The following is a 27,513-nucleotide window of genomic DNA, read 5'->3' on the forward strand; positions in this document are numbered from 1 at the left end:
CAGAAGAGTGGAGGCTGTTATAGCGGCAAAGGGGGGACCAACTCCTTATTAATGCCCATGATTTTGGAATGAGATGTTGTCCACATTCTTTTGGTCATGTAGTGTATGTAAACACACCAACAACCCTCTATGGTTTTTGCAACTGAGTAAACAGGTTAAGGGGATCAGTGGTGTGTATTCATGGATGCCAAGGGAAGCCATGCTTCCCAAAAAATTGACCAAGAAAAAAAAACATAAATGATTGTATCTTTCGTCTCTCTGTTTCATAATTGTCCTTCAATTCGCAAGAGGCTGAATGTTTCTCACAGGAGAAAGCATCCGAGCGAGCGAAACAGCGCCCCCTCTGTCTCTGTATGTGTAGCCCATCTATCTGATGCTGTCTGGTCAAAAATAGTATGACATTGTTGCTGCCCCTAGCATTGAATGCAAGGGAAGCCAGCGAGCATTTGGACTCCCTTGATAAAAAAAAAAACCGATACAATAATAGCTAAACTGAGTGAGCTCAACTGTGAATGGTCCTGGCGCACCAAAAAAAAAGTGTCAAGGCACGCAAGTTTTGATTTGGCTTCACACCAATCACATCACATTAAAATACCAAACGTCATTGACAGAAAACTTGAATTGTTGCATCTCATTGTGTTGTTGTCCTCCGGTGGCTATCTAGCTAGTGTGACGTCACGAGAGGCTACACAGCTTTCAGCGGGATTGCTCAAGTAGTGCAAGGAGACAAGGTTCAAACAAAACAAGGATTTTATTATAGGTCTTGGGAAATTAACGAAAATATAACAAAATTATGTTCTCTTGTGGCTCTTTAAGGGTTAACAGTTCAGGGATGTCTCTTCCACATCCAAAATCATAATTCTCACTCGCTCAGATAACTTTTCCCCAGCCTTACTGTAGTCCACGTTGCAGCTAGTGGCCAACCCAGCAAAAAGTCCTTCCAAATGTCTCTCACGTATTTCCACAGGTGCATATATCCAAAGGTGAATATTTCCCAAAGGTAAGTATCTCCAAATCCTTATATTCCTCATGGAAGTGGACGTGCAGCACTCTTGTCCTCCAGAGAGCCCAGGTTGGAGACTGTGTCTCTTCCCTTCCCAAACCTTCAGCTCATCAGCTCCTCATTTGTTTCAGCTGCGTGGGAAGATTGGCCATAGAGGGGTGGAGTTCCCGACCATACCAGCAGATGGAGCCATAGCTGTCTGGGTTTGCAGCCACCTCAGGGGGATGTAACGTCCCTCCAGGACACAGCCTCTCGTGACATCACACTAGCTAGAATTGGCCCATTCCTAAATTAGCCATGGATGGAGATTTTGACTTGTGGTTTTACTTAATTCTCCGTACTGGCCAATGATTATAACGGCGATTCTAATCTAACCATAAACTCATACATTGTGCCTCTGGCCTGAGAGGATGGAAGTTCAATATGTAGCTAGATGTCGTGGGCTAATGTTAACTAGCTGGCTCATCGTTACCCATGAAAGGAAGTTAGGTTAGCGAGCAAGAATTTTAGCCAGGTATCCTAGGACAACAAAAACTAAAAGCGTGTCCTGTATGACAGAGTCATAGACTGTTTCGTCAACATGAAAGAGAGGAGGATGGCATTGGCGTTAGGGTGAGTCAACTGTTGTTTTTTCTACTTGCACACACACACATACAAACACACACACACACACACACACACACACAGATAAATCAGAACCATGGACAGCCACATCATATTTAGCTTACGTTGATTGGACTAAATTGTTTTTGTTATCTTTCAGTTGTCACTGTATTAGACTAAGCATAGGTGATTTGATGTTGAAATGTTGAAGTTGAATTGGTGCTGGAATAGTGAAGGCAGCTCTTCTTTGCGACTTGCGTTAACGCTGTGGTTCTAAATCAATAGTTGTTTGAGTAGTCCGAAAATGTTGGAAACATTAAGTTGCTTGACCATGTTTTAGGTCATGTAACTGTTTTCTACATGCAATATGCTTTGTGGACTTCACCGGACAAAGGTTGCTCTCTGATTTTGTGATGAAACAAAGATGTGGTTCAATTTATTCTGCCACTGTGTCTTCTTATTGTCTCGGCCTTAGGCCTATATATCAGGGTGACAAGGCATATGAACCAACAAGTTATAGAGCAAACAACGCAATTATCACAACACATAGGTTGTAATATGGATTTTTTTCTGGCTTGGCTTCCCCAGTGACTTTACCCATGCACCGCTACTGAAAGGGATCCATCTCTATGACTGGCCTGGTACCAGTGTCTTTAGCTGACATTCCTCTCCTTGCCACTCCTTGTCATTGCCAAAGAGACTGGCCTTTCGGTTATCTTCAAATATGAACATTCTATCATTAATGAGCTTGAGGAGATCAGAGGATTCGATAACCTTCACAGCTTTCATCCAATCACAATGTTTATGCAAATTCGACTGATAGGAAAACATCCTAACTTAATTCATACATTTGATTGAAAACATTCTAACATTAGGCATTCTGATGTAATACATTTAATTGTAAACATAAACATTGGGCTTCGGGGAGAACAGAGGATTCCCGTTTATTGCATTTTTACCGCCAGCCATAATGTGATCACATTATACCAGAGAAGCTCTCGCCATTCAAACTTCCCCGCCAGTTCATTGTGAACGCTGTTGCCTATTTTATATCCAGCAAGCAAGAGCAAGGTGCTTCTTTGTGTAATATATATATATATATATATATATATATATATATACACACACAGTATATAAACTACCGTTCAAAAGTTTGGGGTCACTTAGAAATGTCCTTGTTTTCCATTAAAACATACATGAAATGAGTTTGAATAGGAAATATAGCAAAATGAATAGGAAATGTAGTCACTGACAAGGTTAGAAATAATGATTTTTAATTGAAATAATAATTGTATCCTTCAAACTTTGCTTTCGTCAAAGAATCCTCCATTTGCAGCAATTACAGCCTTGCAGACCTTTGGCATTCTAGTTGTCAATTTGTTGAGGTAATCTGAAGAGATGTCACCCCATGCTTCCTGAAGCACCTCCCACAAGTTGGATTGGCTTGATGGGCACTTCTTACGAACCATACGGTCAAGCTGCTCCCACAACAGCTCAATAGGGTTGAGATACGGTGACTGTGCTGGCCACTCCATTATAGACAGAACACCAGCTGACTGCTTCTTCCCTAAATAGTTATTGCATAGTTTGGAGCTGTGCTTTGGGTCATTGTCCTGTTGTAGGAGGAAATTGGCTCCAATCAAGCGCTGTCCACAGGGTATGGCATGGCGTTGCAAAATGGAGTGATAGCCTTCCTTCTTCAAGATCCCTTTTACCCTGTACAAATCTCCCACGTTAACACCACCAAAGCACCCCCAGACCATCACATTGCCTCCACCATGCTTGACAGATGGCATCAAGCACTCCTCCAGCATCTTTTCATTTGGTCTGCGTCTCACAAATGTTCTTCTTTGTGATCTGAACACCTCAAACTTCGATTCGTCTGTCCATAACACTTTTCTTTCCAAAAAATTGGCCAGTCTGAGATATGGCTTTTTCTTTGCAATTCTGCCTAGAAGGTCAGCATCCCAGAGTCGCCTCTTCACTGTTGACGTTGAGACTGGTGTTTTGCAGGTACTATTTAATGAAGCTGCCAGTTGAGGACCTGTGAGGCGTCTGTTTCTCAAACTAGACACTAATGTATTTGTCCTTTGCTCAGTTGTGCACCGGGGCCTCCCACTCCTCTTTCTATTCTGGTTAGAGCCAGTTTGTGCTGTTTTGTGAAGGGAGTAGTACACAGCGTTGTACGAGATCTTGAGTTTCTTGGCAATTTCTCGCATGGAATAGCCTTCATTTCTCAGAACAAGACTGACGCGTTTCAGAAGAAAGTTATTTGTTTCTGGCCATTTTGAGCCTGTAATCGAACCCACAATTGCTGATGCTCCAGATACTCAACTAGTCTCAACAAGGCCAGTTTTATTGCTTCTTTAATCAGCACAACAGTTTTCAGCTGTGCTAACATAATTGCAAAAGGGTTTTCTAATGATCACTTAGCCTTTTAAAATGATAAACTTGGATTAGCAAACACAACATGCCATTGGAACACAGGACTGATGGTTGCTGATAATGGGCCTCTGTATGCCTATGTAGATATTCCATTAAAAATCAGCCGTTTCCAGCTACAATAGCCATTTACAACATTAACAATGTCTACACTGTATTTCTGATCATTTTGATGTTATTTTAATGGACAAAAAAATTGCTTTTCTTTCGAAAACAAGGAAATTGTGACCCCAAACTTTTGAACGGTAGTGTATATATATATATATATATATATATATATATATTTTTTTTAATTGCTCAAAATAAGTGACCAAACTACACTGAGTGTACAAAACATTATGACATCCATGACCAGGTGAACCCAGAGAGAATTAGCGAACTCACACACACACACACACACACACACACACCCTCCTTTTAGGGGGGGTGTGTGTGTGTGTGAGTTCGCTAATTCTCTCTATGTCCATTCAGAAAGTTTCCTAAAGTAGCCTATCTTGACTCCATCTCTTAATATGAGAGGAGGGACAAATAATAGAACTGAAATGGCAACCTTGTCTCAGAGCATTTCGTATTATTCTGCTTGTAAATCCGAGACACTCCATTTAGTAAGTATGTTACGTTTGGTATGGTTTCATAAGACAGATGGTTATTTAAAGCAAAAATGAAAGAAGGGTGGTTGGTCAGTGTGGATGGGTGGGCATATAACGCGAACGTCTAGCAACCCAAAGGTTGCGAGTTTGAATCTCATCATGGACAACTTTAGCAAATTTTCAACTACTTACTACTTTTTAGCTACTTTGTAACTACTTAGCATGTTAGGTAACCCTTCCCCTAACCCTTTTAGCTATCCCTTCACCTAACCCTAACACTTTTAGCTAACCCTTCCACTAACCCTAATCCTTTAACATTACTCCTAAACTTAACAATAACCCCTAGCCTAGCTAACGTTAGTGCCCTAGCTAGAATTCGTACCATATCATCCGTTTTTCAAATTCTTAACATATTGTACATTTAGCAAATTCGTAACATATTGTACCTTTTTTGCAAATTCATAACATTTAATACAAAATAAGTAATGGGCATCCACAAATTAATAAATACCATATGAAACGTAACATATTCTAAGTGTCTCAGATTTACATACAGAATAATACTAAATGCTCTGAGACCAGGTTGCAACGAGCATACCAAATTGTTAAAATGTAAGCAATTTCATGATGATCAGCATATGTGCGAGGAATGACAACAGGTGCCAGTTTTGCGTTTCTTTCCTCTCATTAATGGGATGCAACTGAAGCAAACGTAGCTCGATTGACTCTTGTAAGCTAATATTTTCCGTATCATAACTTCACTCTCATTACGGAGTCCTCTCTAGTGTGACACTCTGGCTCCGGGACTTTTATATTTGAGCCAGGGTGTATTTGTTTTGTTGGGGTTTGGTGTGGTTATGTTGGGTTTTGGGTGTATTTCTTGTTTGCAGTTCTGTGGGGTTCTTTTCTAGGTTTGGTCAATGACTCCCAATCGGAGGTAACGAGTGTCAGCTGTCGGCTCGTTATCTCTGATTGGGAGCCATATTTATTCTGATTGTTTTCCTGTGGGAATGGTGGGTTTTTGTTCCTTTTGGTCAGTGTACCGTGGACTTCATTGAGTCGTCTTTTGTTTGTAGTTCGATAACGTTTATTTAATAAAGTCATGTTTCTTGGACACGCTGCGCCTTGGTCATACTTGGACGACATAGACGACCGTGACAGAAAAACCCACCATAATAGGACCAAGCAGCGTGTCAAGCGGCAACAGGACCCAGCTCCAAAGGATTCATGGACATGGGAGGAGATACTGGATGGAAAGGGTCCTTGGGCACAACCGGGAGAATATCGCCGCCCTCGTGAAGAGCTGGAGGCAGCTAAAGCCGAGAGGAGGTGGTATGAGGAGGCAGCACGGAGTCGAGGCTGGAAGCCCGTGGGTACTACCCAAAAATTTCTTGGGGGGGCTAAAAGGGAGTGTGGCGAAGTCAGGTAGGAGACCTGCGCCTACTCCCTGGACTGACCGTGGAGAGCGAGAGTACGGGCAGACACCGTGTTACGCAGTAGAGCGCATGGTGTCTCCTGTACGCAGGCATAGCCCGGTTCGGTACATTCCAGCTCCACGTATCGGCCGGGCTAGATTGAGCATTGAGCCGGATGTCATGAAGCCGCCCAACGCATCAGGCCACCAGTGCGTCTCCTCGGGCCGGCTTACATGGCACCAGCCTTACGCATGGTGTCCCCGGTTCGCCTACATAGCCCGGTGCGGGTTATTCCTCCTTCCCGTACTGGTCGGGCGACGGGGAGTATACAACCAGGTAAGGTTGGGCAGGCTCAGTGCTCAAGGGAGCCAGTACGCCTGCACGGTCCGGTATTTCCGGCGCCACCTCCCCGCTCCAGTCCAGTACCACCAGTGCCTACACCACGCACCAAGCCTCCTGTGTGTCCCCAGAGTCCTGTGCGTCCTGTTGCTGCTCCCCGCACTAGCCCTGAGATGCGTGTCCTCAGCCCGGGACCACCAGTTCCGGCACCACGCACTAGGCCTTATGTGCGTTCCCAGGGTCCAGCATGCCCTGTTGCTTCTCCCCGCACTAGCCCTGAGATGCGTGTCCTCAGCCCGGTACCTCCAGTTCCGGCACCACGCACCAGGCCTACGGTGCGCCTCCGACGGCCAGAGTCTGCCGTCTGCCCAACGGGGCCTGAACTGCCCGTCTGCCCAACGGCGCCTGAACTGCCCGTCTGCCCAACGGCGCCTGAACTGCCCGTCTGCCCAACGGCGCTTGAACTGCCCGTCTGCCCAACGGCGCCTGAACTGCCTGTCTGCCCAACGCCGTCTGAACTGTCCGTCTGCCAAGCGCTGCATAAGCCGCCCCGTCTGCCATGAGCCTTCAGAGCCGTCCGCCAGACCGAAGCCGCTAGAGCCTTCCGCCAGACAGGATCAGCCAGAGCCTTCCGCCAGACAGGATCAGCCAGAGCCTTCCGCCAGACAGGAGCCGCTAGAGCCTTCCGCCAGACAGGATCAGCCAGAGCCTTCCACAGACAGGATCAGCCAGAGCCTTCCGCCAGACAGGATCAGCCAGAGCCTTTCGCCAGACAGGATCAGCCAGAGCCTTCCGCCAGACAGGATCAGCCAGAGCCTTCTGCCAGACAGGATCAGCCAGAGCCTTCAGCCAGCCATGAGCAGCCAGATCCTTCAGCCAGCCATGAGCAGCCAGATCCGTCGGCCAGCCACGAGCAGCCAGATCCGTCGGCCAGCCATGAGCAGCCAGATCCGTCAGCCAGCCATGAGCAGCCAGATCCGTCGGCCAGCCATGAGCAGCCAGATCCGTCGGCCAGCCATGAGCAGCCAGATCCGTCGGCCAGCCATGAGCAGCCAGATCCGTCGGCCAGCCATGAGCAGCCAGATCCGTCAGCCAGCCATGAGCAGCCAGATCCGTCAGCCAGCCATGAGCAGCCAGATCCTTCAGCCTGCCATGAGCCGTCCAGCCAGGATCCGCCAGAGCCGTCCAGCCAGGATCCGCCAGAGCCAGCCAGCCAGGATCCGCCATTGAGTCCGGTGCTGTCCCTTAGCCCGGTGCTGCCCCTTATCCTGGTACTGCCCCTTAGTCCGGTGCTGCCCCTTAGTCCGGTGCTGCCCGTTAATCCGGTGCCGCCCCTTAATCCAGTGGGGTTTAGTTGGGGGGTGGTCATATGGAGGAGGCTACGGAAGCGGATAGTGACTAAGGTGGGGTGGGGACCACGACCAGGGCCAGAGCCGCCACCGTGGACAGACGCCCACCCAGACCCTCCCATAGAGTGTATGCTGGTGCGCCCGGAGTTCGCACCTTTAGGGGGGGGTACTGTGACACTCTGGCTCCGGGACTTTTATATTTGAGCCAGGGTGTATTTGTTTTGTTGGGGGTTTGGTGTGGTTATGTTGGGTTTTGGGTGTATTTCTTGTTTGCAGTTCTGTGGGGTTCTTTTCTAGGTTTGGTCAATGACTCCCAATCGGAGGTAACGAGTGTCAGCTGTCGGCTCGTTATCTCTGATTGGGAGCCATATTTATTCTGATTGTTTTCCTGTGGGAATGGTGGGTTTTTGTTCCTTTTGGTCAGTGTACCGTGGACTTCATTGAGTCGTCTTTTGTTTGTAGTTCGATAACGTTTATTTAATAAAGTCATGTTTCTTGGACACGCTGCGCCTTGGTCATACTTGGACGACATAGACGACCGTGACATCTAGCCACTTTGAACAACATGATCTTGCATTGACACTGCCTTCTCACCAGGGAATTACCGCAGCAGGTCGTAGCCGTTTTGTTTGTTGCTGTTCTTAAAATTTTAATTCTATATTGTGCCAAATCTGCCCCATGTTCCATAACGTTGTCATGGAAAATATTAATGTTGTTTCCAACAACCAACCAGCAACTGTGCCATAAATCCGGCTGCATATTGAACGTTGAGATTACCGTAAGACCAGTCTCTTTGGCAATGACAAGTAGTGTAAAGGTGTGGAATGTTAGCTAAAGAGACTGGTACCCAGGCTATATGACAGCCTGTGCAATCTTCAAAAATATCAAGAAATCGAGCTGAAAATATCCAGCATACATTTCTGTCTTTAATAGCTATTTAAAAGGAGTGAGTTGGTTGTTTGTCTCTCATAATATCTAACATCCTGCAAGCCGTCTGAGGAGCTGTGCCTAGTAATGCCTAGTCATCCAGCTGGCACAGACAGGCCACCCCGCGGTTGATCCAATGTTTCTGAGGCCGGTCGGAGGGCAGCTCGATAGGCATTACGTAGTTGGTGGAGTGGCCCGTGGTGGACAGAGTTCCGCGCCGGGCGCTGGTCTTGTACACGGGACACACGTAGATGTTCTCATGCAGGAACTTTGACATCTCCCCTGGCCTGAGCCAGATGATGGGCAGGGGGTCGAAGAGGATCTTGGGGAGGGACTCTCCTATGACCATCTTCTCCCGGTCCCAGCGTGCCCCCTCCAGGAAGAACCCCTTCACGTAGGCCCCATCATCTGGCTTCTTCTCCATGTGGGTCTCTTGCTTGGTCACCTGATAGAGATAGGGAAGTTATGTCATATCATGCATCCACTGGACACATAGATGAGGTTTACATTGTAGTTCATTGTACTCCCTTACTTCAAATTCAAAGCCGATGAAGTCGATGGGGACGGTGTACTTCCGGGCAAAGTTCTGAGATACTCCCGTGAGGAAGGACTGAGTAAAGTAGAACCCAGAGACCCAAAAGACTGGTGGTGGCCCATTGTTGATCCAGTCCTGTCAAACACACAGCCCAACTCCCATCCATCAGTATTTGTGTCTTTCAGAAGTATCAGTTTCACAGGAAACAAAATCCCTGTCCTCAAAACAACTTTAATTTAACATAACATACAAACACATTTGAATGTGTATTGTTGGGGTTGAGCAGCTCAGGACCCTCACTCTCTTGATGATCATAACTGACCTGTAGAAACTTTAGTCTGGCGAGGAGGTCGGACACATAGCTGCCCAGAGGCTTCAGAGACGGGTAGGACTTGGCCGACCACATGGTTGGCACCTTGCCCACCACCATACTGTTGAAGACGTTCTCCAGCTCAGAAGACATCACCACCTGACCCTTGAGAGCCTTTCCGATGTTTATCAGACTGATGCGTACCACCTGAGTTAACCTGAGGGGGGTCAAAGCATCATTATCAGCATGTTATAAACACTTCATAATTGCCAACCCAAATTCCTCATAGCCAAAAAGGCATGTAATGACCGTGTAGTAATGACTGCCTGTACACAGAGTACAAATCAACTGCTTATAGTGGTCATTAAATGTGGGACTAGTGTTGTAAAACTACCAGCAATTTACCAAATCTATGGTAATCTATGGCAATCTATGGTAACGTTGGTCATTTATACTTGAATAACTTCTTGTGGATAGACCATATGGTTCAAGAGAAAATAGCCTAATTAATGAAAGAAGCATCAACAATGGCATTATTTTCAGTTAACTCTGAAACTCTACCATCTATAGACTACTTTCACAACTGCCACCAGTTTGGCGCCAAAATATTTACAATAAAGACAAATTGACATAGTAAAAGAAGTAAAAGTGTATCAAAATGTGAAGGATATTTCATGCTGAAACCCTGATATTAAACACCAATGGTATTCACTAAGTTGATGGGTTATTTTTAGGATAATGTTTTACAGCTTTGTCATTCTATTTTTTATTATTTTATATATTTTACATGTGATGAAAATTCCATGTAGATAATAGGCAGAATATACCGATTAGCGAAGGTGCTGGAGGCAAAATGCTAAACTGGAGAAACAGGAAAAAGTCTCTGCACACTTCCAGTCAGACGCCCATTTATTTGAATAGAGGCTGAGCTTTCGGTCAGTCGACCTTCATCAGAGCATATCTCCACAAACAATAGTGGGACAGATAAGGCCACACAGAGGGTCAGAGATAATTACAGACACCTGTGATAATCTGAAGTATCCAAAAAGGCCACTAAATGTCATGTGATGAAAAGTCCATAAAATCCTTGAACGTTAGCAGTAATATACCCTCCCTTTGCAACCCTATGTGGGACACAAAACATTTGACTTTGCTTTTAATCAATTGACCATAAGACTCCAATTTCCATGGCCAGATGTAGAGTAAGTCTTATAAGAGTGCATTCATTGTATCAGTTTGAAAGGCTACACTTCCTGACCCCAGTTTCTTTAATCCAGATCATGATATCTACCTGTTGAAGCGGATCAGTTCCTGTCTCAGCACAGTGTTCATGGACTCCTCATACATCACTGGGTATTTGTTAATCACCATCTGGATGTCAAAGTCCGCTGGCAGCTTGGACAGGATGTCTTCCGCAAGCTCATCAACCACTTCCTGTAGTAATCAAAGAGATATAACTACCAGTTTAATAAATACAAAACAATTTAAGCTAATGTACAGAGCTGACATATCATGGCTTGTTCTGAGGCATCACAACCTCTTATCCACATAAAGTGCCGGTCTGTGAGAATGTACAGGTTTTGATCACACAGAGAATGTGTCCACTAGGGTTGAATATTATCCCGGTATTTTACAAATGTTCCATCCCGAGAATAAATCACTTTTCTCCCGGATAGTATTTCCCGCCAAAACCGGAAGTGTCATTCAAAAGCGTTATAAAGCATATAAATAGGCCTATGTCTGGATTTGATTAGAGCTTTGACCAAAAATTCAACCCTGATGCTACCTGAGACTGATGAGCCATACATTAAATACATTTTAGGAGCCCTACATTAAAGAAATGTAATGATCCCAAGCTCAAAAAAGCCCAACTGATTGTGCCGTTATCCAAAACATATATGATATAGGCTACTGCACATTACGCACGACAGAAAAACATAAAAGCCCATAGATGTAGCTAGCTATATGCTCTCTTGGGTAAATAAATGAAACTAGCTCCAGTAGGCTAATCTATTTGAGTGTGGACTGTATTACTGTATTGTATTATACTGGATTATATGACTGGAATTACGCACATCGTTCAAACCATGATAAAGCAGGGAGAGAACATGCGAGTATAGGCTAGCAGATTTGATTTTAATTTTGAAATATAATAGGGCCTATTTGTATAATTAGTAGGCTGACGCATATATACAGTATCTTTCATAACTTACAGTTAGTGAGTGCATACATTATTTTTACATACTGGCCCCCCGTGGGAATCAAACCCACAACCCTGGCGCAAACGCCATGCTCTACCAACTGAGCTACATCCCTTTTCAGAAGAACAGAATAGCATACTCTGAGTTGTCCTTATGTTAGGTCCTGATGTGGCTATGCCAAATTGCTGTGGGCTACACTAGTTCATTTAGCAGACAAGATTAGCTTAGAATTCCATGGCATTATTTTATATTACTTTATAGTATGAAGAATACAATTGAACAAAGCTGAATAAAATATAAATATTTTCTCCAAACGATTTGAGGGAGTGCGCACATGCGACTATTCTGTGTTGAGTGGTTAACAAAGAAATAGGTACTCCTATATGCTTAATTTAGAGTTATTCATGTAACTGTAGCTGTTCTACAAACGTTTGGCTATATGTTTAGATTTTTAATACATTTTAAGGCTGCATGATGCGACTCTAATGATGATTTGAAAAAAGTCACTTGAAAGGCACGAGCTCTGCTTTGTTTTTTGCGCTGGCTATACTCACTTCATTAGACAAGCACTTGATAATGCCTCTAATTTCACAGCGGCATCCCCTTTGTGGCTGTAATGCACCCAAAAAAAATCCATGTCTTTGTTGTACCCTTCTCCCTGAGTGCTGCGTGCTCCATCACGTGATCGGGTCTTTCTCACAGGCTACAAGTGAAGACAGACACATCGGGGACGCAACTGTGCGCGTCCTTATCCAATTCCGTGGTGCATATTGATGATATTGGAAGAACTGTCCACATTTACTTTTCATCAGCCAACAAGATGAGTAGGCCTAACGAACAGCAAAAGCACTAGCCTATGTCAATCTACTATCCCCCATTGTACAAAAGTCGACCTATTCTATTCTGTGCAATAAATAAATATTCCAAACATAGTCTGGGACAGTTGTGGGATGCAATAGATCCCAAATTAATACAACCACTAGCATCCCCAAACAATTTTTTACGCAAGGTGGCTGACACAACAGATCAGAACGTTTAGCTTAAAATTTTGATAAACTATTAGGCTATTTCTTCACATTATATGCGCAGCAATGCACACATAGCAATAGGTTATAAGCGGGAATGTTCTATTAACGGGAAAACACCATTACCAAAAGTGAGCGCAAATGCGATTATGCATGTAATGCTTTTATTATAAAGGTGCATTTTTACGGTGAAAATGATCTTCCCCAAACTTGAAACTCTCGCGCTGCTTATGTATGCCAGTTAGGCTCTAAACCCCTTGTAAAGCAGATGAATGTGCTTAATTTTAAGAGGTTTTTTGGCCACTTTAGTTGTGATACAAACCTTATCAAAACATATAGGCCTATGGGCTAGGCTACATGAAGGCTGGTGTGCGAATATGATTTGAGAAAGTCGCAGAAAAAAGGCTGTTTCTTATGCTGGGCATCATTCACAAGTGATAATGTCACACCAGCCTTCGCTTTGGCTCCCCCTTCTGTCCAGCTCAGACATTCGGCGTCGCCAGCCTTCTAGCTGCTGCCGAACCTACTGCTGGCAAACGCCCTTCACTCCTCAACCCCGGACTTGTCTCGTCATCATTACACACACCTGGTTCCAATCCCCACTCTCTCACTGTATATATACTCCCTCTGCCATTTGTCTTTGTCGGTCATTGTAAATGTTACTTGTTTTCCTGAGAGGAATCTCTTCTACTATTTCCTGAGTACTTTATATTTTGCACTTTGGGTTCGCCCTTTGCCTTTTTGTTTATTAAGATATATTTTGAGCACAACAGCGTTTGGGTTTCGTCCCGCTTTGATCTATGGTGCTTAAATAAATTCAGTAGTTCTAAACCTCCGACTGCCTCCTGCCTACTCCTCTCTACACCAGTGACAGATTATATATCATTCACAATTGATAGGCTAATATTGTCACCCATCAGACTATTCTTGATTTAATCTTGTCTTTACATATACTAAATAATATATGTGTGAGATTTGTTTTGATTTAGAATGGACCATTTTCATGCACAAGTCTTGAAATAGGGGCAGGGGGAAGAAATACATGTCATCTATGCACTTAAATAGCGGATGGAAGACGCTTTTCCTGTGATTCATTTTCATGCCAGCCAGGTAGGCTATACTCATGTTGTAAAGATAAGCAATGTGCTTAATAGTAGGAAAGTTGAGAAATAAATATAGTAGGCCTATCCTATTGAAAGCTGATGGGATCCTCCTCTATTTAGTAGAGACCATCACACTGTTTTCTCACGCAATTGCATAGCCTATAGAAATGTTGCGCAACATGAGCTCATGGGCTCTCATTAAGTGTTTGATTAGATTTCCGATTACATTTGCATTGATGTCAGAGTGATTAGAGGGACAATAGAGTGCTGAGTACCAGGCAGTTAGCAAGTTTGGTAGGCTACTAATGACCATGAGCAGCATCAGAGCTTGGAGAAGCCTAATTACTGTGACTAAACGGTCACATGGAATTTGACTGCCTTCATGACTCGTGACCGCCGGTGTGGCGGTAATACGGTCACCGCAACAAGGAGAGAGGCCAGCGGAGCACAGGTGCGTGTGTATTGCGCAAGAGACAGAGGCTATAAGTTAGAAGCTTATTATGCATAACCCATCATTAATTAGCCGAATATATGGCTAATACTGCATTGCATTTTTTACCTGAAATAGAGGCTAGGACATCTATATATAGGGCTATATATCAATCTAGAACAATATTATGTATTTTGGATGCAATTTGAATGGAGTTGATGGAGAGAGAGAAAGACTGCGAGAGAGTGCTCGCGTGTGCACTGATTTAAAGCAATGATATTCGAGTGATAGGCTGTTTTAAAACTCTGCAGCTGCAATATTTTATTTATTTATTTACAATAAAAAAATAAGGTGACCCACGTAAGCCAGATGGAGATGGTGTCACGACTTCCTCTGAAGCTGCCTCTTCTCCTTGTTCGGACAGGCTTCGGCGTTCGTCGTCACCGGCCTTCTAGCCACTGCCGCATCACATCTCATCATTCCATTTGTTTTGTCTTGTCTATTACACACACCTGGTTCATATCCCCTCATTAGTACATGTATAAGTGTTCCCTTGTCCTTATGGGTGATTGTTTAATGTGAGGAGAGTGTAGCTCGGTTGAGCTCTGTGTATTTTGTATTGCCGGGGTATATTTTCCCCTTGTGCCTGTTTTGTTCCAGTGCGCCTGTTTTGCGCACTGGACTGTTTGACGCTATTCTGCGTAACGCTTTATTCCGGAATAAACTCTGTATTCTGTGATTTACCCTCCTGTGCCTGACTCCTTCAAATCACCCATCACAGATGGGTAAATTAGACGCGCATTCAGTCTTTATATTACTGTAGTATAGGCTTTGCTGCAGCAAATGCAGGCCTACCTGTCACAAAAAAAAGTTACCATGATGAGATGATAGGTCTACATGTATTGTGAACTGCGCTCCATACTGAGATGGGTTGTCTGTCCCCACCCTGAGCGTTGGTGATTCATCATGCAGAGGCCGTAGAGAAGCCAGATTTAGACATCGCTTATAATTTAACAGTTCCATTTCACGCCATGCTGTTCTTATAAATCATTTATTATAATTTACTGGTTTCTCACAGTTATTTCTCCCGGAAAAAGTGAGTGGTTTTGGGCGGTAAATCCCGGTAAATCTCGGTAACCGGGTTCCCGCCATTCAACCCTAGTGTCCACTGTCCAACTAACCTGAGGGGATTTAGCCCCGCCTCCAGTCTGCCTGGGCAGAGTCAGAAGCACTCCATCCAGCAGCTGATTGGTCTCCTGGTTGTCCTTGGTGATGTCAGCATTGCTGTGGAGTCCAAACACGCCAGGTTCCGCTGCGATGGGTAGGTTGCGGATGTAATCAACATAGGTCTTGAAAAGAGAAACAGTACAAATGAGTTCAAATCCAATAAAATTGTATTAGTCACATGCTTCGTAACAAAAGGTGTGGACTAACAGTGAATGCTAACTTACGGGCCCTTCCCAACAATGCAGAGAAAGAAAATAGAGAAATAATAGAAAAGTAAAACACATAATAATAAAAGAGGCAGGGGACGAGGACAGTACAGGAGTTCGCGCTGGAGTTCCGGATCCTGGCAGCAGGGTCCGGGTGGAATGAGCGGGCCCTGATCAACCAGTTCCGGTGCCACCTACGGGAGGACGTCTGACGGGAGCTAGCCTGCTGTGACACCAGTTTGTCTTTTACCGAACTGGTGGACATGGCCATTCGTCTAGATAACCTGCTGGCAACCAGAGGACGTCCTGGAGGAGGTCTGCCCGTTCCCGCCCGACCGACGCGGATCCAGAGCTCATGGAGCTGGGTGTTACCGCACACCGAGAGAGCGGAGGACGACAGTGCCAGTGCCACTCAGATGGCACGAAGGGACATTCCACCACACGTTGTCGTCAGCGCTCTTTTGGGTCAGGAGGCGGCCGGCAGGGCACTCTCGCATCACCCCAGGTATTGAGCACCCACTCTTGTTCAGAGCCCTCTGCTGAGCACTGTACTATACCCATATATTTCCCTGATCACATGAGAGTTCCCCAGTGTAAGGAGCTAGTCGATTCAGGCGCAGCTGGGAACTTTATGGACAAAACTTTTGCACGCCGCCAGGGCATTTCATTAGTTCCCCTATCCATTCCACGCCCCATCAGAGCACTTGATAGTCGACCATTAGGGTCCGGGTTGATAAAGGAAGTCACGGTACCAGTCACCATGATCACACAGGAGACGCAATGTGAGCAGGTCACTTTTTCCATCATTGAGTCTCCTGCTTTCCCTGTGGTGTTAGGTATTCCATGGCTAGCACTCCACAACCCCACTTCCTCATGGCCGCAGAGGGTTCTCACGGGGTGGTCGCGAGAGTGTCAGGGTAGGTATATGGGTGTTTCCGTTGGTGCAACCACGGTGGAAAGTCCAGACGGTGCCTCCACTGTGCGCATTCCCCCCGAATACCATGATCTGGCACAAGTCTTCTCTAAAAATAAAGCGACTAAATTATCACCTCATCGGGCGGGGGATTGCGCAATAAACCTTCGGGTAGACGCTGTACCTCCCAGGAGTCATGTGTATCCCCTGTCGCAGGCGGAGACGGAGGCTATGGAGACATACGTCACCGAGTCCCTGCGCCAGGGGTACATACGTCCATCCACTTCACCCGCCTCCTCGAGTTTCTTTTTTGTGAAAAAGAAAGATGGCGGTCTGCGACCCGTGCATTGACTATCGACCACTGAACAAGGAGACGATTAGATTTAGTTATCCTCTCCCCCTCATTCCATCAGTGGTTGAGTCATAGCATGGAGCGCGCTTCTTCACTAAATTAGATCTCAGGAGTGCGTACAACCTGGTGCGTATCCGAGAGGGAGATGAGTGGAAGACAGCATTCAGCACAACCACGGGGCAGTATGAATACCTGGTGATGCCCTATGGTTTGATGAATGCTCCCTCAGTCTTCCAGTCCTTTGTGAATTATGTGTTTCGGGACATGCTTGGTCGCGGTGTAGTGGTCTACATCGACGACATCTTGTTGTATTCCGCTACGCGCGCCGAGCATGTGTCCCTGGTTCGCAAAGTACTGGCCCGACTGTTAGAAAATGACCCTTATGCTAAGGCAGAAAAGTGTACGTTTTTCCAGCAGTCCGTCTCCTTCCTTGGATACCGCATTTCTACCACAGGTGTGGAGATGGAGGACGACCGCATTGCAGCCGTGCGTAATTGGCCAACTCCAACCACGGTAAAGGAGGTGCAGCGCTTCCTTGGCTTCGCCAACTATTACCAGAGGTTTATCCGGGGCTTTGGCAAGGTTGCAGCTCCCATTACATCTCTGTTGAAGGGTGGGCTGTCCCGGCTCTGCTGGTCTGCTGAGGCGTACAGGGCCTTCAGTAACCTGAGGAAACTGTTCATCTCGGCCCTGGTACTGGCCCACCCCGATCCATCACTACCGTTCGTAGTGTAGGTGGATGTGTCCGAGGTTGGGATGGGAGCAGTCCTGCCTCAACGCTCGGGCACGCCACCCAAGCTCCGCCCCTGTGCGTTCTTCTCAAAGAAGCTCAGCCCGGCGGAGTAGAACTACGGCGTTGGTGATCGGGAGCTGTTGGCTGTTGTCCGAGCTCTGACAGTGTGGAGACATTGCCTCGAGGGGGCGAAACACCCATTCCTCGTCTGGACAGACCACCGTAACCTGGAGTACATCCGGGCAGCGAGGAGGCTGAACCCTCGCCAGGCCAGGTGGGCCCTATTCTTCACCCGGTTTGATTTCACACTGTCATACATTCCGGGTACGAAGAACGTGAAGGCAGACGCACTGTCCCGGCTGTATGATACAGAGGAGAGGCCCAGAGACAATACCCCCATACTGCCAGACTCCTGCATTGTGGCGCCGGTAGTATGGGCGATGGACGCGGATATAGCGCAGGCATTACGCACAGATCCATCTCCACCGCAGTGTCCAGCTAGGCTGCAGTACGTGCCTGCGCTTATCCGTGATCGTCTGATCTACTGGGCACACACGTCACCCTCCTCTGGTCACCCAGGTATCAGTCGTACAGTGTGCTGCCTGACCGAAAAGTACTGGTGGCCTACCTTGGCTAAGGACGTGAGGGTGTATGTCTCCTCCTGCTCGGTGTGCGCCCAGAGTCAGGCACCTAGGCATCTCTCAGCGGGTAAGTTAAAACCTTTACCAGTTCCACAACAACCATGGTCTCATTTGAGTGTTGATTTTTTAACTGATCTGCCTCTCTCTCAAGGGAACACCACCATCCTTGTCATTGTGGACCACCTTTCGAAGGCCTGCCGCCTCCTTCCTCTGCCCGGTCTCCCCACGGCTCTGCAAACTGTGGAGGCCCTGTTTACACACGTCTTCCGGCACTACGGGGTACCAGAGGATATAGTGTCTGACCGAGGTCCCCAGTTCATGTCAAATGTCTGAAAGGCGTTCATGGAACGTCTGGGAGTCTCGGTCAGCCTGACCTCTGGGTTCCACCCTGAGAGTAATGGGCAGGTGGAACGGGTTAATCAGGATGTGAGTAGGTTCCTGAGGTCCTATTGCCAGGACCGGCCGGGGGAGTGGTCGGTGTTCCTGCCATGGGCAGAATATGCCCAGAACTCTCTCCGCCACTCCTCTACAAACCTAACGCCATTTCAGTGTGTTTTAGGTTATCAACCGGTTCTGGCACCGTGGCACCAGAGCCAGACCGAAGCTCCTGCAGTGGATGACTGGTTTCGGCGCGCGGAGAAGACGTGGAACGCTGCCCATGTTCACCTCCAATGCGTTGTGCGTCATCAGAAGGCCCCCGTCTTTGTACCGGGGGATTGGGTCTGGCTCTCGACCCAGAATCTGCCCCTCCGCCTGCCCTGCCGGAAGCTGAGCCTGCAGTTTGTAGGGACGTTCAAAGTCCTGAGGAGAATCAACGAGGTCACATATAGGTTATTACTTGCCCCTGATTACCGTATTAACCCCTCGTTTCATGTGTCTCTCCTCAGGCCAGTGGTGGCTGGTCCGCTCCAGGAGTCTGAGGTGCGGGAGGTCCCTCCACCTCCTTTGGACATCGAGGGGGGCGCCGGCATACTCTGTCCGGTCCATCCTGGATTCGAGGTGCCGGGTGGGGGGCCTTCAGTACCTCATGGAGTGGGAAGGATACGGTCCGGAGGAACGGTGCTGGGTTCCGGTGAGGGATATCCTCGATCCCTCTCTGCTGAGGGACTTCCATCGTCGCCATCTGACTCGCCCTGCTCCGTGTCCTCCTGGCCGCCCCCGAGGCCGGTGTCGGCGCGCTGCTGGAGCTGCGCGTCAAGGGGTGGGGTACTGTCACGAATTCAGCCGAGGCTGCCCCTCCTCCTTGCTCGGGCAGGTTTCGGTGTTCGTCGTCACCGGCTTACTAGCCACTACCGCTCCATTTATCATCACTCCACTTGTCTTGTCTTGTCTTGTCAATCACACACACCTGGTACTCATTCCCTCATTAGTCTGTGTATAAGTGTTCCCTCTGCCCCTTGTCCTTTGTGAGTGATTGTTCGTTGTGAGAGTGAGTAGCCCAGCAGCCTTGCCAAGTGGTGATGCAGCCAGTCAAGATGCCTTCAATGGTGCAGCTGTAGAACTTTCTGAGGATCTGAGGGCCCATGCCAAATCTTTTCACCCTCCTGAGGTGGAAGAGGCGTTGTCATGCCCTCTTCATGACTGTGTTGGTGTTTTTGGATAGTGATGAAGCCGCAAAATTATATATAGGCTGGATAGAGATGTCATTATTACTAAGCAGATACCAGTATACTGCCCCTAACCACAGATGTAGGATCAGCTCACTCTACCCCCAAACCTAACCTAAACACTGCACTTCCTGACCCCTGAATCATTAAGGCGACAAAAAATATTTGAACCTTAAAGGGCAACAGGATAAAGATATCATAGACTATGGATACGACAGTCCACTATCTTGTATGATAAATGGATGAAGAGATGATGGAGGTGACAGTAGTACCTGGTAGGGTCCGTGAGGGGGGATATAGTACAGGTCTCCCTCACACACGTGGTAGCGTTCCTGCTCTATCAGCTCCCTGCAGTAGAAGATGGACAGTAGAGACACCAGCAGACGCCTGTCCTTGTCGTCCGTCACCCTGCCACCATAGTTACACTCACCTGAGAGAGAAAGGGAGAGAGAGAAAGAGAGAGAAATAAGTGGAATTTGTGTGTCTGTCTTCCACTAGTTCAGATTAGTAAACCCTCCTATGCTCTGATACAAACAGAGAAGGATCCTCTTTTACTTCTATGTGATACAGTCTCTCTCTCCCTCTAAACCAATTTACACAGCTGTGAGAGCCTCACCAGTTAGGTAGGAGAGGGCCTCCAGAGGAATCTCCTCATACTCATCCAGGAACATCTGGATCTGTGTCATACTGATCCTCAGGTCAGACTCATTGAACTCATACGGGATATTCCAACCTTGGGGTCAAATGCGGAAATAAAAACAATTACACAAGTTTTGACCCTTTAACTCAAGTTATATGAGAGGATATTCAATGCAGTGACATTATTCATTCATCATGACGTATACTGGAGGAAAATGTGTTTCCCCAGAAAGAGAGAAGGAATCAGAAAGGATGAGCGAAAACACCCAAATACCATTTCAGTGACTGGAAGGGGATGAAAAAAATGAAAGAAAAAGGGGTAAAAATAAAGAAAAGAGAACCATACAAGAGTGTTAGTCTCACCCAGCGGTCCGAAGGTCCTCCTCTCCTGCACTAGAGCATGAAAAAAGCAGAGACCAAACAGCAACTTCTGCCATGCCTCCTGTTTCTTGGAGCTGTTGAAGAAGGCGGGGTCGGAGATGGGGTCGCTGACGTAGGAGCGGAACAGGTTGGCCCTCATCCCCTTGGGGGGCTCGTTGGTCATCTTCACCCCGTTCTGCAGGATGCTGACCGGGAACTTGTCAGACGGGTAACTGGTCAACCACAACCTGTGGAGTTAGCAATGATAGTGTTGGTTTAGTTTGTTGCTCTGTACTTTGGTTTTATTTGTAGAAAATAGAAATGTATAGGATCATAAGCAACCAGAGTATTACAAACCCACAATAGACTGCCTGGCCAATGGCTATAATAGCTATAAAAACTCCCCCTGCCCTGCACTGCAACGGCTGACCTGAAGGTGGGGTTGGTGTTTTCGGGGGTGATGCCCTCCTCACAGATCCTCTCCAGGGCGGGCATCCAGCTGGTGCACAGATGACAGTTCTGTAGCACCACCCAGGTGCCATCCTTGATGGCAGCATCGATCATCAGGGCTGCGATGGGTCCCTGGCCCTGGCCCAGGGAGATGGTCTGGGTCTTACTGCCCCCCATCTCAAGGTCGTCAGCAAACTTTAGCAGACCTGGAGACCAAAGGAACATTTAAGTACTGGCATGAAGTCTTGAGCACTCAAAAATCCAATCAGATGTGACCTCTTTAATGCAGATGTATAATAGATGTATATAAAGTTGGTTAAAGACTAGTTTAGTTTTAATAATTTATTGATGCATCATAATTCAATAAGTTAACTGGGAAGGACACAAAAACCCCAAATCAATATCCAAAACCTAAGTTAAAGCACAGAATACAGCTCAAAAGTCACAGGTATCTCTAATGAATTACCTGCAGTGGGATCAGATCCCGGAGAGAGCACAAAGATGAGAGGAGAGCAGCAGTTGGAGTCGTTGTAACTCCCGGCCAGATCGAAGGTGGGTGGCTCAATGTAGCTGCGTCCCATGTTGTCCACAATGAACTCCTGCACCGCCGGCACCAGCTTGTCCGGCCTGAAGCAGCGCAGCACCACCATGCGGTGCATCCCCACCAGCATCCTCCAGCTGTCAGGCAGCTGCTCCTTGTGAGGCTTCCCCGAATCGTAGATCTTCTTCCACTTGGGAATGTTGTCTCGGACGTGCTCGAAGAGACCTTCTAAGTTTGGCAGCTTGGACGCTCTTACGATTTCTGACCAGGACTTGTCGGAGAGCCACTCAGGAGCGGGGTTGGGGTCGGGGTTGTCCAGAGTAATGCCACCGGTGAGGAGGAAGCGCCAGATGGTGTCGTCCACCTGGCCCTTGCCTTGCATGATGCCCACGGTGAGGAGCAAGGAGAAGAGTAGCTTGTCCTTCTCGAAGAGCGATCGGCACACGTTGTTGTAGATGCTGATGGTGAAGTGCTCCACGATGTTCTCGATGCGGGTGGCCAGGTCGTCACTCTTCAAGCTCTGGGCGATGGACTGCAGGTAGAGGTTGATGAACCAGGTGAGTGAGTACTGGTACATGGGCTCTATGTTGGCCAGCTCCGAGATGCAGAAGAACAGGATGGACGAGTGCTCGGCTACAGGCCGGTAGCCCATGCGCGTGTTGTCAATCTCCTTCTCCGTGACACTGGCGATCTTCTGCTTCTCCGAGATCTCCTCGGACAGCACCTTGGAGGAAGACAGGACCTTGATGGCCGTTTCGTCTTCTAGGATGTTACCCTCTGAGGAAGACAGGATTTTTAGGATTTTATCCTCAATCTCCTTCAGCTGCTTGTTGTTTGCGGCACTCTCCAGGATCAGCTGGTTCTTCTTCTCTTCTAGTTCTGGTTTCTCCTTGGCGGCCACGATGCCCAGAAGCTGGTCCTCCAAACCTAGTGGGGTGATCATGAAGTTGAGCAGGCAGACTTTAACTGCCACCTCGGGGAGGTAGTGCGGGCTTCTCAGGCTGGTGGTCATGTAGAAAAGGAAGTCTTTGGAGTACTCCACAATGTTCTCTCCTAGCTTCATGTACTCCACGCCTTGCTGTCTGAAGGTCTGCTTCAGCAGCACCGGTTCCAGTACTGCATCAAGTTCTTCTCCAATGTTCTCCAGCAGAACAGGGGTGCCGAACGCGATGGAGTTCTCCAGTGTTCTCACATAGTTACCGTCTGACAGCTTGATGACGGCCAGCTTGTTGGCCTTCTCCATGTTCTTGATCCACTTGTTGGCCTGGCCCTGCGGGTCGATCATGAGGGGCCAGCGGCGTGAGTTGGACACGATGATGCCGTTGTCAGTGGAGAAGGAGTCGACAGGCAGGCCGGCGATCTGCCATGCCCGGATGGACACCTGGTTGCCCAGGGTGTTGCTGAGGGTGAAGTCCTCAGAGCATGGCACCTTCTTGGCCTGGCAGAGCAGATGCCACTCCCGCTGGCATTCCACACGGTAGTCCACGGTGAAGGCCCCCAGGTAGGACACGGTGCCGGAGGAGAGGAGCACATCGCCTGTCAGGTTGGTGTACCTGATCCCCAGCAGCCGGGCTGCCTCCGTCCACCTATCCTTCTCCCCACCCAGCCCTCCAATCAGCTGCTCTGCCCTGATCAGCTTCTGCGAGCACAGCTCAATATTTTCTTCCAAGTCTTTCTTCTTGTTGCACATGGCCTCGAACGTGTCGTTCAGGTCCTGGAGCTTGTCCACCACCTCCTTCAGCTCAGCTCTCTTCACTGACAGCATCTGCATCTGCACCCCAAGCTCGTCCTCAGCCTCCTTCAGCTTCTCTATCTTGGGGGCCACCACTTTGGACACACGCTCGTACACCTCCATGGCCCGCACCCACTTACAAAGGCCCTCACAGGCAGAGGAGACGTTCTTGATGATAGAGGGCTGGAACTCAGGGTTGTCGATGAATTTGTCACGGATCTTCTTGATGTTGGCGGCGGCGATGTTGTCTTTGTCGTAGGCTTTGAGGTTCTCCAGGAACTTCATGTCTCCCAGGAGCTTCTTGGAGGGGCCCCAGAAGTCCTCAATCATCTTACCTGTAACACAAATAATCAAACATAACACATTTCTTCACAATTAAGCCCATGTTTTTTCAAACATATTTACAGAAAAGTATCTGCTTACGTACATAATTTCCTGTTTCATCTGTATAATTTAATATTACATAAATGATTTATCAGTTTGATTATAAATATTTAAATTAGGCCTATATAGTACATTACATTTTGATGAAACTGATTAAACAATATCAATGTCTTCTTCGCAATGCACTGAGTGCTTACCTGAGCCACCAGGATCGGGCTTCCTCTCTGGCTTGATGCCTTTCATGATGCAGATGGACTCCATGACCAGTTTGACCAGACCTGGAGGGTTCGACATGGACTTGACCACTGTGATGTCTGATGGTTTCAGGGTGTCCAGGGCTGACAAGGCAGCCTCAAGGGCAGGCATGGCCTCCGCCAGATCACCCTCACACTCATCCTGAACACAGACAGCAGGCAGTTACTCACTTGTAATACAGAAACTAATGTCATATGTCAAAATGTTGTTCCTTGCTAGCAGTTCTAACATTACAGATACAGAGCAAATTTTAATTGGAACATGCAACCCCAAATATGTGTCATTCACAGTATATCGTCTTTATAATTGTAGTGTGAGTTGATCTGAATGATACAAGATGTTGTAAAGTGACAGTGTAGACGTACCTTTATAGCTTTGGCTGCTGCAGCCGCGTCGTTGGCCACCTTCTCATCTGCCAACACCAGCTCTTTCTTAGCATCCACAACTACTGTCTCCTTCTCGATGTTGACCATCATCTTATCTGTCTCGGCTGATGTCTGGATCAGCTCTGGCTGCAGGGCGGTCAGCTCCTCCTGCATTATCGACACCTGTGGAACCAACATGGAGTCATTCAGATGGAAGGGGCAGAGTGCTTAAGGCTTGTAACATCATGTTAGTCAATTTAGGGACTTTACGATGTGAGTTTTTGCTCTTTTTATTAATCAACTAGGCTTTATTGTACGATAATGGGTTAAAGGTGCAATATGTAACTTTTTGGGCAACCCGACCAACTTCACATAGAAATGTGAGTTATAGAGCTGTCATTCTCCTTAAAAGCAAGTCTAAGAAGTGGTATATCTATTCTATGTGCGTTATTTCTATGCTTCCCATTCTTAAGTTTAGTTTAAATGACTTTTACTTTCAGGTTTGGACACCAGCTTCAAACAGCTGAAAATACAACATTTTTGGTTATGGAAAAGAAATGTCACAGTGTTTAGATTCTCTACACTATACTTGCTTGTTTTGTCACATAATTATATTATTATTATTATTTAAACAGAAATTATGCAAACTCCTCAAATTTTTGCAACCAGGAAATGGCGGAGCGATTTCTGCATAGTGCATCTTTAAGACGTGATGATGGTACACTGAGGCCTCATCATTCCCACAATGAGGATTGTTCTGCCAATCACATGTCAAAATAGGCCATAGTACCTTGGTTATCTGTTAACTCTGTACCAAAGCATTGTAACTCAGCAAATATAAATGGGCCTTATATAAGTAGACTTAGTTGACTAAACTATCCCACCTGAGATGCAGCAAAGTACAGCTTCTCCAGACCCACAATGTAGCGGTTTCTCTGAGTGTCCACCTCACTCCTCTTGGAGTTGAGCAGGACCTTGTATGTAAGAATGAGCTCCAGGTAGGATGTGGGCGTCACATAGTTGTGTCTCCTGAGTTGAGAGAAGTACCTCTCGGACAAGCCTCCCACGCTCTCCTGGAAGGTTTTACACATCTCCACCACTCTGAGAGACACACAAAACAATGACTTGGTAAAAAACTCCATGAAATGGGAGAGGAGTTGTGACAGTAAACAATGTGACTTTCTGTCACAATAAATTGACAAGAAGGGTCAAGCTCATGTACATTTTCATCAAGTGTGTGGTCATCAATTTGCAGAAACCTGAAGACAAATTGACTATTAACTAGTCCAGTAGCCTACCATAGACTACTAGCAGCCTAGTAGCTCATAGCCATTTCGTAGCTTGTAGCTAAATCAACAGAGAGAGACACTAGCCGGGTGTTATGAGTGGATACGTTTCTTACTGTAGCCTGACGTTGTCCTCCAGCTCCACATCCTCCAGGAACTTGTTGGCCACCATCTCCAGAGCGTCTTTAGGCCAGGCCTGGAACCAGTCGATGGTGCAGCAGTTGATGAGGGAGGGGAACATCCTCAACCGGTTTCGGAAGGCATCCCCTATCGGGCTCATTGCTGTCCAAAGACAAACACCATCACTGTTTAGACATGAATACTGTAAAGATTCTTAAAGCAAGGTAACTCTAAAAGCCACAATGGATGTGGGATTGAAACCATCACAATTACCAGTAAAGAGGTTGTGTATGGGTAACCTAGTAATAATACTAAATGTATGAAAGTACCCACCGAGCACAATGTGGAGGTTTGCCTTGACGCGCTCGATGAAGAAGTTGTACATGGAGAGCGGTGTAGCGTCGATCTTCTTGCCCTCCATGCGGGCAATGACCTGCACCTTGTCGATGATGTCGGCACGCTCGTCGGCTGGGAAGATGTTGGGCACATCGCCTGTGTTGAGCAGCATGTTAACGTCCTCCACGAAGGCCTCGTCCTTGATCTGGCTGTCATTGAACAGGAACACCATGTTCTTGCCCTGCAGGCCCGCCTTGAGCATCAACCGCTTTAGGTCGTCGCGCCACTCTGACACGCCGTAGTTCTTGGTGAATGAATAAATGAATGAATTGAACTCATGGACTTATTTCCAGACTTTCATGGACTTTATCACAAGGGCAAAAGAATGGGCAGGACTGACTGTACATTGGTCACTAAAAGCACTTTACATACAATTCAAATGGGAATAGATATAATACATACAATATACAAATGCATACCATCATCAAGACTACACAAGATACGTAGCCTAATTAGCATGACCTTACAGTTGCCCATGAGTACTTCTCAGAACCTTCTCTCAAACCCTCCCTCTGGCCCTGGGACTTAGAGACAAACTTTGTGACTTCTTACAGCTGAGGTAGGCTACCAACCCCCGACCTCAGCCTGTGACTATTGTCCTGCTGCAGAAGCCCACTTCACAGCTATGTGTTAGGGACCAAGTTGCCAGGGTAAAGAGTCAGCTAACCCGGTCAGCCAATCAGTGGCCTAACCTGGGGTTGGAGACCCCAGTCTGCCCCTGAACTCTTTAGTTGTTTCCAGGAGGGCAGGTTGAGACAACCTCTATAAACTCCTCTCCTCCACCTCAACTCACATCTGGACCCTTTCCACATGGAAAATCCTTCTTCTGGACTCAATGACTGGTGTTTAGAGCGTCTTTGACCATAAACCACTACACCACTATCACTACCACCACTACCACCTCCTCTGTAAAGTCGTGTGTGTGTGTCTATTTGGTGTGTGGCAATAAAGTGTGATTTGTATCCCTGTCTCCTGCTGGTCATTATCAGTCCTCTTATCAGTCCTCTTACCTATATATTTAAACCGGCACCTCT

At 47.0% G+C, this 27,513-nt stretch overlaps 1 protein-coding gene across 1 annotated transcript in view; it reads right to left on the minus strand.

The window, feature by feature from the left end:
- Positions 1 to 8,555: 8,555 nt before the first annotated feature.
- The window catches only part of dnah3 (dynein axonemal heavy chain 3), a 52,012-nt gene continuing 33,054 nt past the window's right edge, over positions 8,556 to 27,513 (minus strand). Inside the window, 15 exon segments of the mRNA XM_045221217.1 lie at positions 8,556 to 9,113; positions 9,201 to 9,338; positions 9,526 to 9,730; positions 10,805 to 10,947; positions 15,454 to 15,621; positions 20,224 to 20,381; positions 20,568 to 20,684; positions 20,954 to 21,198; positions 21,381 to 21,606; positions 21,867 to 24,008; positions 24,255 to 24,453; positions 24,678 to 24,860; positions 25,562 to 25,778; positions 26,080 to 26,245; positions 26,417 to 26,723. Of these exon segments, the coding sequence (XP_045077152.1) occupies positions 8,760 to 9,113; positions 9,201 to 9,338; positions 9,526 to 9,730; positions 10,805 to 10,947; positions 15,454 to 15,621; positions 20,224 to 20,381; positions 20,568 to 20,684; positions 20,954 to 21,198; positions 21,381 to 21,606; positions 21,867 to 24,008; positions 24,255 to 24,453; positions 24,678 to 24,860; positions 25,562 to 25,778; positions 26,080 to 26,245; positions 26,417 to 26,723 (4,968 nt within the window). The 3' untranslated portion in view covers positions 8,556 to 8,759.

This window comes from Coregonus clupeaformis, chromosome 1, assembly GCF_020615455.1.
Source record: "Coregonus clupeaformis isolate EN_2021a chromosome 1, ASM2061545v1, whole genome shotgun sequence".
In the NCBI taxonomy this organism is placed as follows: Eukaryota; Metazoa; Chordata; class Actinopteri; order Salmoniformes; family Salmonidae; genus Coregonus; species Coregonus clupeaformis.